The 15,375-nt window shown below is 38.6% G+C and overlaps 1 protein-coding gene across 10 annotated transcripts in view; it reads left to right on the plus strand.

Annotated features, from left to right (window-relative positions):
- Window positions 1-15,375, plus strand: part of LDB2 (LIM domain binding 2) — a 225,062-nt gene that overhangs the window by 79,309 nt on the left and 130,378 nt on the right. For all 10 annotated transcript variants that reach the window (XM_086747301.1, XM_086747300.1, XM_086747299.1 and 7 more), the window contains one exon: window positions 2,116-2,218. In XM_086747301.1, the coding sequence (XP_086603427.1) occupies window positions 2,116-2,218 (103 nt within the window). The remainder of the gene's footprint in view (window positions 1-2,115; window positions 2,219-15,375) is intronic.

Consider the following 15,375-nt stretch of genomic DNA (forward strand, 5'->3'; position numbering starts at 1 on the left):
AGCAAATGTGTAGTTTTAAGGTGAGGCCCTTGCTCTTCTCTGTCTTCCCCATGTGCATTTGCATCCTGATGATGTGATGCTGCCCTTTTGCCTCCCGTGTAGTTGGATATTGCATGAGGAGCTCCAGTGATACTCAACTACTGAGTTAACAAGAGCTGCAAATGCACTATGTGACATTGCTTAAATCTTTCCCTCCCCTCTTCCTTTGCTATGACAAGTATGTCCAAAAGATCCCAGTTAAATTATACTGCAGCCTCTCTTCTGGCAAATGGCAGAGCGTGGTAGCTCGTAATTACTTGTTGGACGATACGCTCTCATATGGGCTTATAATGTTGCCCACCAGCCTGTCCCGAGTGAAGGGTCGGTGCACAGTGGTGTGTTTCTAGAAGCGGGGTGTTGGGCTTCTGTTAAACACTTTTATATATATACTTACCATTGTGGCTGCTCAGCTACTCAATGATGTTTGCAGGTGGAAACGCTCACCAGGTTTACACCAGCAAAGAGGAAAGAGCAGCACTTCTCTGACAATGCATTTCTAAGATGTGGGGATGATTTGGATACCTCTTTGTGTGACTGAATTTTGAGCAAGTACCACAGGGCAGGGCTGTGCCGCTCATTGTCCTGCCACTGCCGAGCGGGACGAGCCTTGGCAAGGAAGGTGAATTACAGGCTCTGACACAGCCAAGAACTCTCTGGGAGGTCTCTGGTACGATCTGGAATGCTAAAAATTGTCCTTACCATTTCTTCATCGGATGCTTGGCAAAAATCAAAGTAAGGTTGTGAGGCGGGAAAGATACACTGTTCTGCAGTTTGGAGTGAAATCTTCAGGAAAAACAGGAGCAGAAGTGAAAAAAACATATATTTCTCTGCATGTGTACATATAATGAATATGATAGATGCATGTGTTGTCTTAAATTGGCATTTTATCTCAGGGTTTTTGTTCCTGTGAAGGTAAAAAATGTTTTGTGGCTTAGTTATAGATTGCTGAGGCATTAAGAGGTACTCAGTTGCTCACTACGCTGAATGAACCTGGCCTTGCACGTGGGGAAGGCAGCTGCCATGAGTGGGATAGAGTGGCTTTGAGGAGTGCGCCTGGGGCATCTTCAGAAGTGTATTTCCAGCTTTGTTGCTGATCCTGTGTGCTGCAAGTGATTTAAATCTCAGGGCCTCAAAGGAGCAGAAGAGACTGCACCAAATATTTCAAATCCAGCTGTTAAATGCATCCATAGCTTTTGAGTGAAACAGTTGGTGGATTCTGTAGTTGCCTGACTTCTGTGAAAACCATGGCAAGCTGGACCACTTGCACAGGTGCTAGACATTGAAGTTTGGGTGCCTGTTGTTGATCACCCAGGTCTGAAAATGCCTGGTTTAATTTGTCAAAGCCAATAGACCACCTGGAGTGGAGTACTGGTGTCCGCTTTACGTTGTACACTATACCAGTAATTGCTGTGTTCCAGCTGTGTGATTACTGTAAGTCGAAGTATACACAGGTCATCTTAAAATACTGTTTTCACTTCATGTATCACACTGAAAAGTAAAGATTTCTCACAACAATTACATTTAAGTAACTAGCTGGTATTTAATTAACCTGCAGTAGCATTGTATTTATATTAAATGCATTGGAGTGGGATGGCTATTATATTTAGTTTATAAATAACTTTCTTGTCAACTCGTGCTGATAATCAGGTTATGTAGCATTATAGGATTAAGTACTGAGGTTCTTTTCATTATTAGGACCAAGTATTTGAGATACACAGCCCAGAAAAGAGGGGGAACAGTCATAATCGCTTTATTTGCAATTGATTTATAAAACCATTTTTAACATTTAAAGGAACACATATATTTATAAGAATGAAAGTTTTTATATATTTAGTGTTCTCAATAAAATGAAAGACAGTTTATTGTACAATAAATTAAATATTTTAGCTTTTTTTCTTAAATAAGAACTGGAATCTTAGCTAGGAAAATTAGTTTGAAATATCGTATAGACATCTGCACCCCAAACTCATAGATGAAGAAGTGTGAACTATGTGTGATCCTGTCAAATTTCTTTTACAAAGGATGAACATATTTTCATTTTGCCTCCTGTTAAGTAAATGATCTGTTGCTTCCTAGGATAGTGACAACCTCTGGTGGGATGCCTTTGCAACTGAATTTTTTGAAGATGATGCAACCTTAACCCTTTCATTTTGTTTGGAAGATGGACCAAAGCGATACAGTAAGAGATTTTTTTTTTTTGTTCTAATTTTAAGCCTCAGTTTCTAAACATAGATTATCTGTAAGAGACAGATGCAACCCTGGCAATAACAAAGTCACTTGTTTGTATTCAGTGACCATCAAATTCCATTAAAAAATTGCATGGGTTGGGAATCCTTTTTTGTGGAATTTCTCTGAATTTTATTACATGAAAATAAATTATTTCCTAGTGGAGTAGGTCAAATAATACAATATAGTCTTTGGAATTTTTAAATTAATTTGCTTTGACTCTGCTTGCACTTTGCTAATTTGGTTTCCGCAAATGTTTGAGTGTTGAATTTTGTGAGCAAAATTGTTCACAGAAAGGGAACTTTGTAGCAAATGTCCATATTGTTGCTGAAGAGTTTCCAGATTTAAACAGGGATCAGAAAAAAAAAAAAAACCAGAAAAAAACAAACTAAAAGCTATATCCTTGTTGGTGTAGATAATAATTATTCCATCAGCTGCATGGATCTATGCTGTTTGCACACATTAAGGACCTGCCCTGGATATTGTCTGAACAGCAGTGGAAGTCTAGAACACTCTCAAGCAAGCATTAAATGCAAGCTTGAATAAAAGTGAAGCAATGAATAAATCTGATGGCATTGGTATCTATTGCCTGCATATACAGAGCAGGCAAAAGGGGTAAAATTCATCGAACAAATTGTTTGAAGTGAATAATTCATTCAGCTTTAGCACTGAGCAACAGAGAGATAAGTAAACATTGAAAAACTGCATTGCCAGTTGTTTCGCCCATTCAGAGTGACCCCTGCTTCTTGGTGACAGCCTCTGCTCTCTGCTTAATGTTCTGAATCTTTGTGAGGTTCTTTTTTTTTGTGAGAGTGACTGATTGTCAGCGTATTACTCACATACTTCTAATTCCTTTTATCAATTATCTCAGGTATTTATTTGACAAGTGTTACCTTCTGGAAAAAAAAATAACAGCCACTTTGAACGCACGTTCTAGGATTAGTGTTGACAGAATTACAGTTTCTTGCCTTTCAAAGCAAGTGATAACTCTGTAAAGGTCCTCAAATTACAGCCTATAGCAATGTTGGTAGCAGCTGATCTGCCCTGATTAGGTTGAGTCAACTTGTCAGATATCAGATTTGCTAGTTGTGTTATCAGTCCAGAAGGCACAGATACATCAGCAAAAAAAGCAATTAATGTCCAGTTAGATCAGAGGGAGTTGTGTTTCTGGAAGACAGTGCTGCATATGAAAGAATTTGTCAAAGAGTAAAATATTCCTGTTGTCACAAATATTTGATAATGGTTGTTCTATCTGTAACTGGGACAGTTTGGTATGGGGCAATACCGTGGTTCTTAGCATTGTTGCTGATAAGTGTGATTGAAAGATCAAATTACAAGAGGCACGTTTTTAAAAGCCACTAGTACACAGGATTTTTCCTCTGGTTTTAACTTCTGGCCTCTGCACAAACTGTTGTTGCTTTTGGTGGTGCTGTTCTCAGCATCTGGAATTAAAGCTCTTTCTGGAATTAAAGCTCTTTCTGTTCATTCATGCTTCCTTTCATTCGTTAGTAAATATTTCCATAATTCTGAACTGCAGTATTAGTGATTCTTTCTGACACGAGCAGTATTCCTGTTTAGTGATACTGTAAAGTGCATGCTTGAGCTGTTCCAGTCTGGGGCTTCCCTTGCCATCTGAGCAGCCTTTGAGAGCAGCCTTAGGGGAGCCAGGTTGTCCAAGTCCTTGCTCATGGACATCTCCAGTGCTACTTGGGGAGGGCAAAGAGTGGAGATTGTGTGTTAAGAGCGACCCTCTCTTCCTACCAGGGAAGTTTGTGTCCAAAAACACATCTAGGAGTTCAGAACAGAGCAGTCTGCTCCCATTTGCATGCAAACATTAGCAGAAAATCGCTTCTACCTATTGCAGGTCCTTGCTGAGCACAGAGACCTGATCGAGCTGTCCGTTTTGCCCGCCCAAACCTCACGCGTGCTCTGATACAACTATGGAGGCTCTTGGCATCTCACAAAGACCATAATTCCTTTATTCCAAATAATGAGTGAAGTCGCTGGCCAGTGGGCTCGGGCTTGTGTTGGATGAGCCAGAGTGTGCTGAGTGGTGGCAGCACCAAGTGTGGAGTTTTGGAACAGGTGAAACAAGAGTGCCTGGTCCCCATCCACGCTGTCCCCAGCAAGACACCATGCATGTTCTTTATTATGTAGGGTGCATTAAAATATTGGAGCTGGCTGAGAGGGAAGAGAAAAGACAGATTGTTTGTTCTTACTCTTGCAGGGACAAACAGTAATGGAGGGAACCAAGATTAGGCCCTAGAAGAGAAGTCATTTATAGAGTCAAAAGTGATGAAAGATGCCGACCTCTTGCCTTTGCTCCAGGATTCAGCTCAAAATTGCCTGCCTTTGTCTTGCTTCAGTCTCTGAGAGATTTGCGTACATCTCTGACATCGCTTGTGGCTGCCACTTCATTTTTTTTTCCTTTGGGCAATGGTTTCCCTCTTTTGGCAACTAAAATATTCTCTTCTGGAGGAAACAAATTCCAGAAAAAAAATCTTATGAGGGTGTGTGAGGAAGGGAAAGACAAATAGTTTTTCATTGTTCATGGCCACAGTTTTTCTCTGTGTTATGGTGATTCCCAGTCCTTTTCCCTCCTTGTTCTCAGGGACTATTCAGATCTTGCCTTAAGCTGCCCTCTGGAGATGAGGAGGAACACAGTGTTTTGCCCCACATTCCTTCTTCAAAGCCCCCAAGAGCACTGTGGGAGGCTGCTGGGAGCTCCATATTCTCTTCTGCTCTTCCTAATCTTGACTGCAGTCCCCAAACCCCTCCAGGGGCTTCTTTTCCCTTCTTGCTTTAAACTTTTCCTTTCCATGGGTTTCCTCTTGCAGCCTTTTTCCCAGCTGGCTCTCTCTGCCCTCTGCTCTTCCCTGGACAGCCCAGTCCCACGGCCGATGCAAATGCTCAGAGCATGTGAATCAGGCCTCTAAATCATTGTTTGTGAAAGTGTTACAAGATTTAAAAACAATACTACTTTTACTTGCCTCCCATTTCCTTTAACTTTTAAAGAAAATCTCTCCAAGAAATTGTGAGGGTTGTAAACTCACTCTTTTTTTTTTTTTTTGTCTCAGAAAACTAAGCTGCTTATTTAATTTCATGGCCTGGAATTGAAGCTTTATAAAAAACACCAAATATTTTTAGGCCTGCCTGTCACATCACTGTGTTTTACAGCACTCCTCTCTATACTGAGAAAAACATTTTTCTTCCTTTGCTACTCTCCTGCTTGGGTCTGCAAGATTTCCCCTCAAATATCAGCTCTGAGACTCTTTAGTTGTAGGGAAAAACAGATATGGGTCGAAGTGGGGATTTTAGGTCACTGGGTTATGTTTACTCTACTTGGCACGAGGCAGCGCTATGTACTGATACTTAAGCTAGCTAGCTTTAAACGTGCCTGTATATCTGTACGGCACAGCATGTAAAGGTGCTTACTTATGCTCTGGGAAGAGTAGAGGTCTGTTAGTTCACTTATCCACCAGTGCTAATTAATTTGATTGCCAGATTTGTTAGACCTAGACCAGTTATCTTTGCGGAACATTATTCTGCCACAGATAGATGTGCACTTGAAAGCCCAGCTCAACTTTTCACATGGAGATTCTGTGTCAGACCTGAAATTACTAGTGTGCCCATCTTTGCAGCTCTTTTTGTCTCTCTTCAGTATTTGACATCTGTAGATGCAAGAACTTTACCTTCTACAATTCTTCCTCCCTGGTACAGCATTCCAGAAAGAAGCTACTATCTTCTTTCAAACATCCACTGAAAATATATGATTGTCCCTCTTGCTTATGCCCCTCAGCTATTCTTTTGGTCTGCTATTATCTAGGAACCCTACTCATGTTATTAAATTCTATGTTGAAATTTGAAATTGAGTTTTAATGAGAAATGCTACAGAAAATAAAGACATATTTTAATGTAACAAAGGTGTAAATTATGTGTGTTTTTTCTAGCCTGGCTTTTTGGCTACAACAAGATGGAGAGAAAGTTCACACATTCCAGTGCCTAAAGACAGGGAAACATTCCCAAAACCAAAGAGATGCTACCCGTTTTAAACAGCATTGAATTCTATTCAACAAAAACTTAAGTAAGCCCGTAAAATTCATTTTACAGTGACAGCAAAAAGAAATTTGCTCTAATTTATTATGCCCTGATTTATTGGGTCAAGAAGTAAATAGGATTTAAACAAAACCAAAAAACAAAATATGCCTAACGGAGCATTTTGGTTTTTTTTGTTTTTTTTTTTTCCTGGTTGTGGATAAAACATATTTGTTTCCTGTTAAGAGCCTTCTATCCCTGTAAAAGAGTAAATACTAGACTCTGATCCATTGTTGCCCAGGCTCTTTGTTTCTTAGAGACAAAATATTTCCCGAACAGATAAGAGAAACAAGTTTGATTGACAGCTCTTAGCAGAGTCTCATCAGCTGCTGTGCTGACAGCCTGGTGATGCGCACTGTGCTGATGTGGTAGGGACTGACAGGTGATTGACAGACCAAGACTGTGGAGACAGGAAAGATGAAGCATGCTCAGTAAGAATAATGTGCAGTGTTTATGCAGCACTGCAGAGAATAGGAGCTAGAAAGTTAACTCTTTCCGAGCACATGTAACACATAATAGATGCCGTTGCCACTGTACAGAAAATTAGAGCTTGGCTATGTTTCTCTTCTGTTCACTAAATGCTTTCTGTTCATGGAGGAGCTGTATATTTTGAGGAAGCAAAAGTATGAGCTATCACATTTGTAGCTGTAAAAAATTTTCATGTGTGGTAGGTATGATGGAGTTCTCAAAATGGATTTATTTAAGTTTATAGACGTAGAATGTATTGAGAATTTCAAGCACTTTTAATGGGCTTCCATCACTCAGTTTTGTATGGCATTGCATAATGTTATACAGCAGAAATTTCGCAAGGAACAAGTTGAGCTCTTTGGCTCTATATATCCCTAGAAAAATATAGTGATTTCAGTTTTATTGTTACTCTGAATCTGTAGCTGATAACTGAATATGCATTTTGTTTTATAATTGCTATTGCGGTTTGTGTTTGGAATGTACAATATAACTGTACCATGCTTTGCATTTTATGCACTTATTGTTCATTTTCTCTATTTGGCGTGAACCCTGCTGGATTTTTCTTAATTTCTTGATTTTTTGATAACTGGAAAGTTAGAGGTACAGTTTTCTGGGTGATAGTTTCAGAGTACAGTGAACTTTGGACGAAATGGTAAAATCATCAGCTTTAAAGTGCTTATCTAACTGTCTCTGTGTGCCCTTAGAATATATTACATAGGTGATCTTAGACTTTACTACAAATTATTTAGTGCCTACACAACGAGTGAACTGCAACAGATTCATTCTTTGTCCCTGTTTATAACCTGTGCAATACAGGTAACTTTACAGCCCTTTGTTGGATAGCTTCTCTGGGTGTAATGGTGGAAAGCTACATCTGGGGGGCATTTCTAACAAGCAGGGACCATAGTTTGGGAACAAACAGGGAAAGTTCGCGAGACATTACCCACTTACTTAACTATTGTCAAAAAGATGGTTTTGAGAGGCTAGCATGCTACATTGTCACTCCAGGTTTCTATAAAACTGTCATCTGGCTTCTCTCACATACTTCTTACAGAGAAAATTAAATTTGCCAAGACAAACAGCTTGTAATATTTCCAGGAACATGCTCTTTCTTTTTCCTTTTATTTTTTTCCCAGAGAAATCCCAGTCATTAAACATGATTTGAGCATTCAGGTACAACCCAGTAAATTGGCCTGGTTTAGTAAATTAGACAGATTATTCAGGGCGACTGCCTGTTTTTGGTCTTTATATACCACTCTTCTAGTTTGTTTTTTTCAGAACTTCTTGGCAATACTTTTGAGTTCAATTTCAGAACATAGATAAAAATTTCATTAAAATCAAGTCTAGCAGGTCCGCAAGTGCCTGTGGAGCACCACTAGCACCTCCATCCCCCAGTTAATGATTAATTACTTCTTAAAATTCTTAAAATTGAATCTCAATCCATTTTACATATGCTCTATTAAAACTGTGTATTGCTAAATTTTAGGAACAATATAAGCAGCGCACTAGTAAGTCAAATGCATTACAGGTGTCTAAGAGTATCACACCTATGCACTTATCTTTATCACTCAAACTTCTGTAAGTGTATCAAATAATAAAATGAGATTTGTTTGACAAGACCTATTTTATATAAACCCATGTTGACTGGCATTAATTACATCCCTTTCACTTCAATCTTCGTCAGTTAAATCCTGTATAATTTTTTTTTCACTATTTTGTCTGGATTGATATCAAGCAAGTGTATGATGTTACACAGTGACCTGACTGTATAGTATCCCTTCTTAAATATCAGCACAACAGTAGTGGGTTTTAAAAATTCCTTCTGTAGTTCTTATTAGTTTATAACACCAGATAGAAATGTGCAAAAGAAACTCCCAGACCTGCTAATTTTAAAGCATTTACTCCTAACAGATACTATTTAAAATCATTCTTAGCTGCTGATGGACTAGGAAGCACTTTTCATCTCAAGATCAACATTCTTTCCGAAAGTAGAACAAAAAAGCTTTTTATATATTGATGTTAACAAATGTTCTGTTTCCAAAATAAATTAAGTTTTGAATAAAATTAAAGGTCTTTCTTATTTTCTCTAGTCATGGATTTTTCACTGCCACCTTTAGGATCTTGTTCTAATATTTTATGTTTCATAATGTGTTTTTACAGAGTTCTTTCCCCGTTTTTCTCTTTGCTTTTACATTCTATGTTCATAATCATTATCAGAGCTTTTTCCTTATAATTATTGCCTTCATTTTTCTACTAACTTTTTTGCCTACGTTGTTTTCTTTCTCACAGTATAGTTGTGGCTTTTGTATCTTACCAAGTCTCTTTAAAAGATTCTTAATTTCTATGCATAGTTTTTATCCATATTTCATCCCAGTCAGTTGAGCTTTGGTGAACCCAGTATTTTGAAGCACCAGCTGTATCTCTCCTACTGACTGGGATTGCCTTTTCTTTGTCTGTACTGAATGCATGTTTTGGATGGCATTTGTACAGAAACATGTGGTCTGATTGGAGAGTGTCCAGAGGAAAGCAAAAGACTTGAAAATAAGACTTAGCAAGAAAAATGAAAGAATTTGAGTTGGTCATGGGAAAAAAAGAGAGGGGGAAAATGGGACTTAATAACAGGACCTGCCAAGGAGACACATGTGGTCTGTTTCCATACCCATGATGAGCAGGAGAAGAGATGCTGACCTTGAATTGCATTTAAAAATTATACTGAGGGGTAACTTCCTACCAATAAGAAAAATGAGATGCTGGAACAGATTCGCTGGGGAGGCTGCAGAGCCCCCATTAGCCAAGGGGCTGTCCCCAGCCTGCATCTCCGATTCCCTGGAGTTGCTGGTGCCAGAGCAAGTGCCAGCTTTCAGCCCCCTGTTCAGTTCAGTCTCAGGTATCATAACAAGTTCTGGAATTATTTTCTCATCTTGGGTGCTAAACTTTTTGTGATTAAACCCACCCTACTATTTCTCATTTTTAGCAGTATGAATAATGTTTTTCTAATACTGCTGGCTATGCAAGACTTCTTGCATGAATCTTCCACCCATGTTCCTTCAGAATATGCATTTTTCTTTTTGTCCATATTACCAAGAGGTGCTGAAGGAATAATTATTTCTGGTTCCCAATTTGCGATTAGCAGATCTGAATTAGACCTTCACCTCTGCCCACTGCAGGCTTGTTAGCACAATGTTCCTGTGCTTCTGCGCTATCGATACCTTTAAAATACAAAAGGGCTTCTTTACTGTAAAGTGCCAGCCACGTGCAATGTGTGCATGCGTGCACGTACAGCTCGGTTAGGTACTCCATGGAAAGGTTTATCATGAAAACTGTCCTATCAACCTCTTTTTCAAACATCTTACAAATAAATACAAGATTTCAGATATCTTACAAGTGAGTATCTCAAATCTCTTCTGCTTGTTACTAACCATGTTATACAAATCAGTGTCAGAGACCCTTCGTCTGTAACGTGGCACCTGGAAAAGGGCTACTGATCTCCTAATGTGAATATTGCACAATTATATGTAGCCTCTAATTGCAATGACACACTGAAATCCCGGTCAGTCAGATTGATTCTGCTGCTCTATAAACAGATTAAATGATAAGCCCTCTTTGGGAGAAATCATAATATAATAGGACGTGATACATTATAGGAATCTAGGGTCCATTCAGAGACCACGGAGAATAAAGGCAAAATTAACATGAGGGAATCACAGTGATTTATGGGCTTTTTCTCTGTCCAGTATAAATAATCCCTTTGTTGTGGTTGGCTTTTGTTCACTCGTTTGATCCAAATTATGTAGCTTTCAGTTCTTTCTCTCTGCTGGAGACCATGCTAATAAAATGCTGGAAATCCATGCAAAATAATGGACATCAATAGCTCTTTACACGAAAATATTAAACAACTTTTCACTATTACAGACTCAGGGTAAATTATTTCTTTCTTTGCATAGTTTGATGGCAGTTGTGAGTTGTGTTTTCTGTTTTGCTGGATAACTGACAGGCAGATCAGTGTTTGGCTTCCAATGGCATTGGTACATTAAAATTTAGATCATTAAGGTTTTTTTAAAAATATCGAGAAATAAAAATGTTACTATACTAAGGTATTTTAAAATATTTTTGATATGACATTGAAAATATTTGGTTGTTACTGCTTCAGCTTTTATAATTATGAGATTATTTTTGAGGTGGTCAGTTAATATATGTTATGTTCTTGCAGAAAAATGTTCTAACATGCTTACAGAGTTCCCATAAGAAACAAGACTCAGTCTGAATATTCAGCCAAATCTAGAATTGTATCTAGAAATGTATCTTTCCCTTAGTAGTTAGGAAATATTTTTCTTCTGCATTTTTTGTTTTATTTCTTTTCTTTTATTACACTTATGTCATTTCTTTTTCAGAAGTGAAACACCGCGCTGTATGAATGACCTAAGTGATAACATAAAAAAGTGCAAACCTTGTGGCAGAGCATATTTTCATATTGTCATCTCATTTCTAGACCGAAAGAGGCACTTAGCTAAGTATAGTAGTTTTACCCAGAACCAGTGTAAACTGTAATACCTTGGAGCGTACAGATTGCCTGAAAGTATTAGAAACTAATTTGCTTTTATAGAGCACTGAATAACTAAACAGTGGCCCGTCAGACTTTTTTCTTCCCTTTCTGAATCCTCAGGTGTAGATGAATCAGAATATCAATCTTAATGGGTCCAGGAGCTTTATGTATATTATGATATCATACAATAATGTGAAAATTCTATATTGTGCGTATACACTTAACACTGCAGGTATTTGGTGTTGCAGGCCTCACAGCTCTAGGACACAGCAGGACAAGGCTCGTAGGTGCAGATGATATTTTTCAAGTTCAGATCATTAAAAATTTGCTGCAAAGCGTGACCTCTACCCACAAATTTACTCTTGGACACATATATGCACACACAAATAGAACACAGTCAGATATGCAAACGTGCACCCTAACATAGTGTTTGGTTTTTTACACAAATGTGCATGTTTGTGTTTACTGTACAAATAAAACTTTAATAAAACTTTTGCATTGTATTTCAGAGATGCAGTAGTGCTGTTCCACGTGATGGACCTTATTTTTAAGTACTAGGCATTTACTGTAGTGTAATATTTTTAAATGGCTTAGAAGAATACAATATGCTACATCGCCAAAAATTATGGAATCTTTATAGAAATACATTTAAACCGGGTCAGCTGCAGCACCATGATTAGTAGAAATAGAGCCAAAAGCTGACTCTGGACACTGAGATACTGTTCCCAATTCCATATTGGAAGTTTCCTTGAATTAATGTAGTCATGAATTTTTTTTTAAAGTCTGCTGTGTATGAGAAGGCTGAGATATTACACAGTGGCTATCATTCTTTATCATATTGAATTCTGCACTGCAAATTATATTACCTTTAAAATGTTGCTGACATATTGCTGTTCCACTATTCTGATCCATGCAGCTTTTATACTGTAGTATTTTAAGTTCATTCTGGTGCATATATATAGCAGTGTAAGCAGTGCCTTGCATTTCTTGTTTCTTCTATCCTTGTGGAGTATTTGTTTAGGGTTTTTCAAGACAAATGCAGCAAATACATATATACTCTTAAAAGTTTACATCAGAGACGACAGTCTATAGGATTATGTATTGGATTTGGACCAAAATTATTAAGATTTGTGATCTTCCATTGGTTTTGTGGAGTTCAAACTACCCTTCTCCTGAACTACTGGGAATGTCCTGTCTCCTGAAGGACACTGTTTGGTGGCCAGCTCAGCCTGCACAGGAAGAAGTGCTAATCCAGTATTCTGGAGCTGCTCTTTTTTGAAGGATCTTGGCTCCAATGGAGTTACCTGCAACCTTGTGGTATCACAGCATAGGTCTGTTTCATTGCTGGCACCAGCCAAGGTGCAGATCATCATTCACTGGTTGAGAAAAGCTTATCGCTTCAGGGCGCTACCACATGCAGCTTAGCATTGGACAAAAGTCCAGGTGATGTCTCTTCCATTCCTCTACTCCAGGATGAACTGCCCACTTGTAAGAGTGTTCCTTCAGCCAAAGGGGCTTGTGCCTTGACTACAGTGTCTTGAAAGTGCTATTCCTTCATTATCAGTGTTGCCTTTTTCATATCATTCCACTTGAAACAGCTAATTTTCATCTGTGACCTGGGCTAATCATAGAACTTTACCGTTTGTGATACAGTGGAAGCACCAGTGGACAGCTATCTGTTCAGCAGCAGCTTTTGAGTCAACATCATCTGTGCAGTAAACTGGGTGCCTGAAAGTAGATGTTGACCATTTTGTTGTATCTTTTAAAAGTCCATTACTACTTCCATCTCCATTTGGCTATGAAAAAGGCTGTTACATACAATTTTATCTAGTCCAGAAATATTAGAATAGTGTGTAATTCAATTTTATTTTTGTCTTTAATGTCTGGACCTGAATTAATAGGGCATTACTTTTCATCCTGATATCAATCTTGTTCCTTTCACTCAGATCCAAATTCCTTTGTAGTACATGATTTAATTCACTAAAATGAAGTAAAATGAAACCCTGGTCCGGGGAGCATTAAACTAACATATTTTTGGTGGTACATGTGATAACAGCAACCTGCTGTATAATTGTTTGTGTTTCCCTTCTCTCTTTTAGTTTTAGAGACTTTAAAACTTTTTTCACTCTCAATAACTGATATTATCTATATTTGTTCCTCCCCTCCACCGCCCTGCCTGTCAATCTTAAGGAAAATCAGTTCATCTCTTATTAAATGAGATCAGAGAGATTAAAATTACACTTTTATTTTATAAAATCTAGTCCTTATGATTTTTTTTTTTTAAAGCAATCCTGAAATCAAACTAGCTTGGTAATCCCTAACTGAGGATCAGTGCTTTCTTTTGTGGCAAATTATCTTTGATTTGACAGCTAGTTTTGTTTTAAGATTGTATACACACCAGCTTTTCTGCTGAGGCTTGGCTCTTAGGGACAGTTGCACATGCATGGCTGGCTGTGCATCAAATTCTGTAATCCAAAGGGATGCTCCAGGTCATGATTATTAAAAAAAAAAAGAAGAAAAGAAAAAAGTCCAGGCAAAGAGATGTTGAACCAGAACGTGGCCTTGCACCAAGAAAATATTTATCAAGTTGGAAAACAAAGGAGTATGTGCCCTTTCCAGGCTGTTTCTATTCAATATTCTGCTTTTCTTCATCATGCATGCACAACTAAATTGATTGAACTGTTTAGTAGTTTTAGAATGAAAATGAAACAGAGGATATCTTACACTGAGCAAACAGTTTAACTTAGCTTCATAAAATGTGCACGACCTGTAATGAGAATTTGTGTACAACTTGAGAACTGTATCGTGGTAAGGAGTAAATAGAAAGGAAAAGTCTGGACAATATGTTCCAACTTGGTGATGCAGCATCTCCAACCACCTCCAGAAAGGTAGGGTTTGTACTGTTAGCAGTCTCAGGGGCAGCTTGTTTATTGAAGGTTATCATCTGTTGTGCTAGTAGCCAGAGGCTATATCAACATTAGTAAGCAGTGCAGTGCAGTAGGAGAAAATCTGAACAGCAAAACATCTGGTGCTGAGGACATGACGTCCACACCAAACATGTTTTACAGAGGTTTACTTTGGACTAGGTCCAGTCCAGTCTAGCGAACTAAATGCCTGTTAATGGCTGGCATGCATTAGGTGCATTCCTGAAGTCTGTCTGATTCCTCTCTTGTGAAGGGAATCCAGTTTGTGAGCTTGGAGACCTGTCCACGGCGCAGGCCAAAGTGGGGGGACTCGGCCACTGACTTCAGAAAAGCAGTCCTTAACTGAGCTAAAAACTGAATGTGAATTGAACTCTGGAGAAGGAACCCCGTTGTGATAATGCCTTCGTTAGGGTAGAGAGAATAACCCTCTGCTCTTCTCCCTTGCTTCCAAAACGTGCATGTCCTAGAGGAGTCTATTCTACATCTCCAGCACTGATCGTGTTCCTATGATAATGTTCTTCTCTGATCTGATGACAATTCCTCTTCCCCAAACACCTGCTTGCTTTTTTTCTTCTAGAGCTGTGGAGAAGGTAGACTATTCAGCATGCCACCTCCCACATTTTTCACTTATTTTTGTTGTTTTGAGGTCTGCAGCCTTGCTCTTCAGCTATGTCTTTGCCCCATCCAGAGCTGCTGACCTCTCCTGGGGTAAGCTGGTAGCCAGGCTTGGCAGTAGCTGGTCTGCTCTGCTCCAGACCCACTTCTCCCATGTTGGTCAAGCAGTTAGCCCCGGCTGACAGTCCTAGAGCGCTGTATGGAAACCCCATTGCTCAAAGAATGGAGTCATGTGTGTTCTTGGCATACTTTGAAAGCGAGACTTACATCCCAAAAAGCCTTATTCTGAGGCTTCTTTTCCCTCATCAATTCTCTTTAATAATAACAACAAAGATAAAAGATCTATTTAGAATCTGATGGTGCGATTCTACAGTGTAGAGCTCAGATAAAATAAATATAACTTTAGCTGCTCCTAGCAATAACTTTTTTAAAAGAACATAACCAATATGTCAGTAGAAATATTGT

The sequence above is a fragment of the Chlamydotis macqueenii genome, chromosome 4 (genome assembly GCF_036417535.1).
Source record: "Chlamydotis macqueenii isolate bChlMac1 chromosome 4, bChlMac1.mat, whole genome shotgun sequence".
NCBI classification, from domain to species: domain Eukaryota; kingdom Metazoa; phylum Chordata; class Aves; order Otidiformes; family Otididae; genus Chlamydotis; species Chlamydotis macqueenii.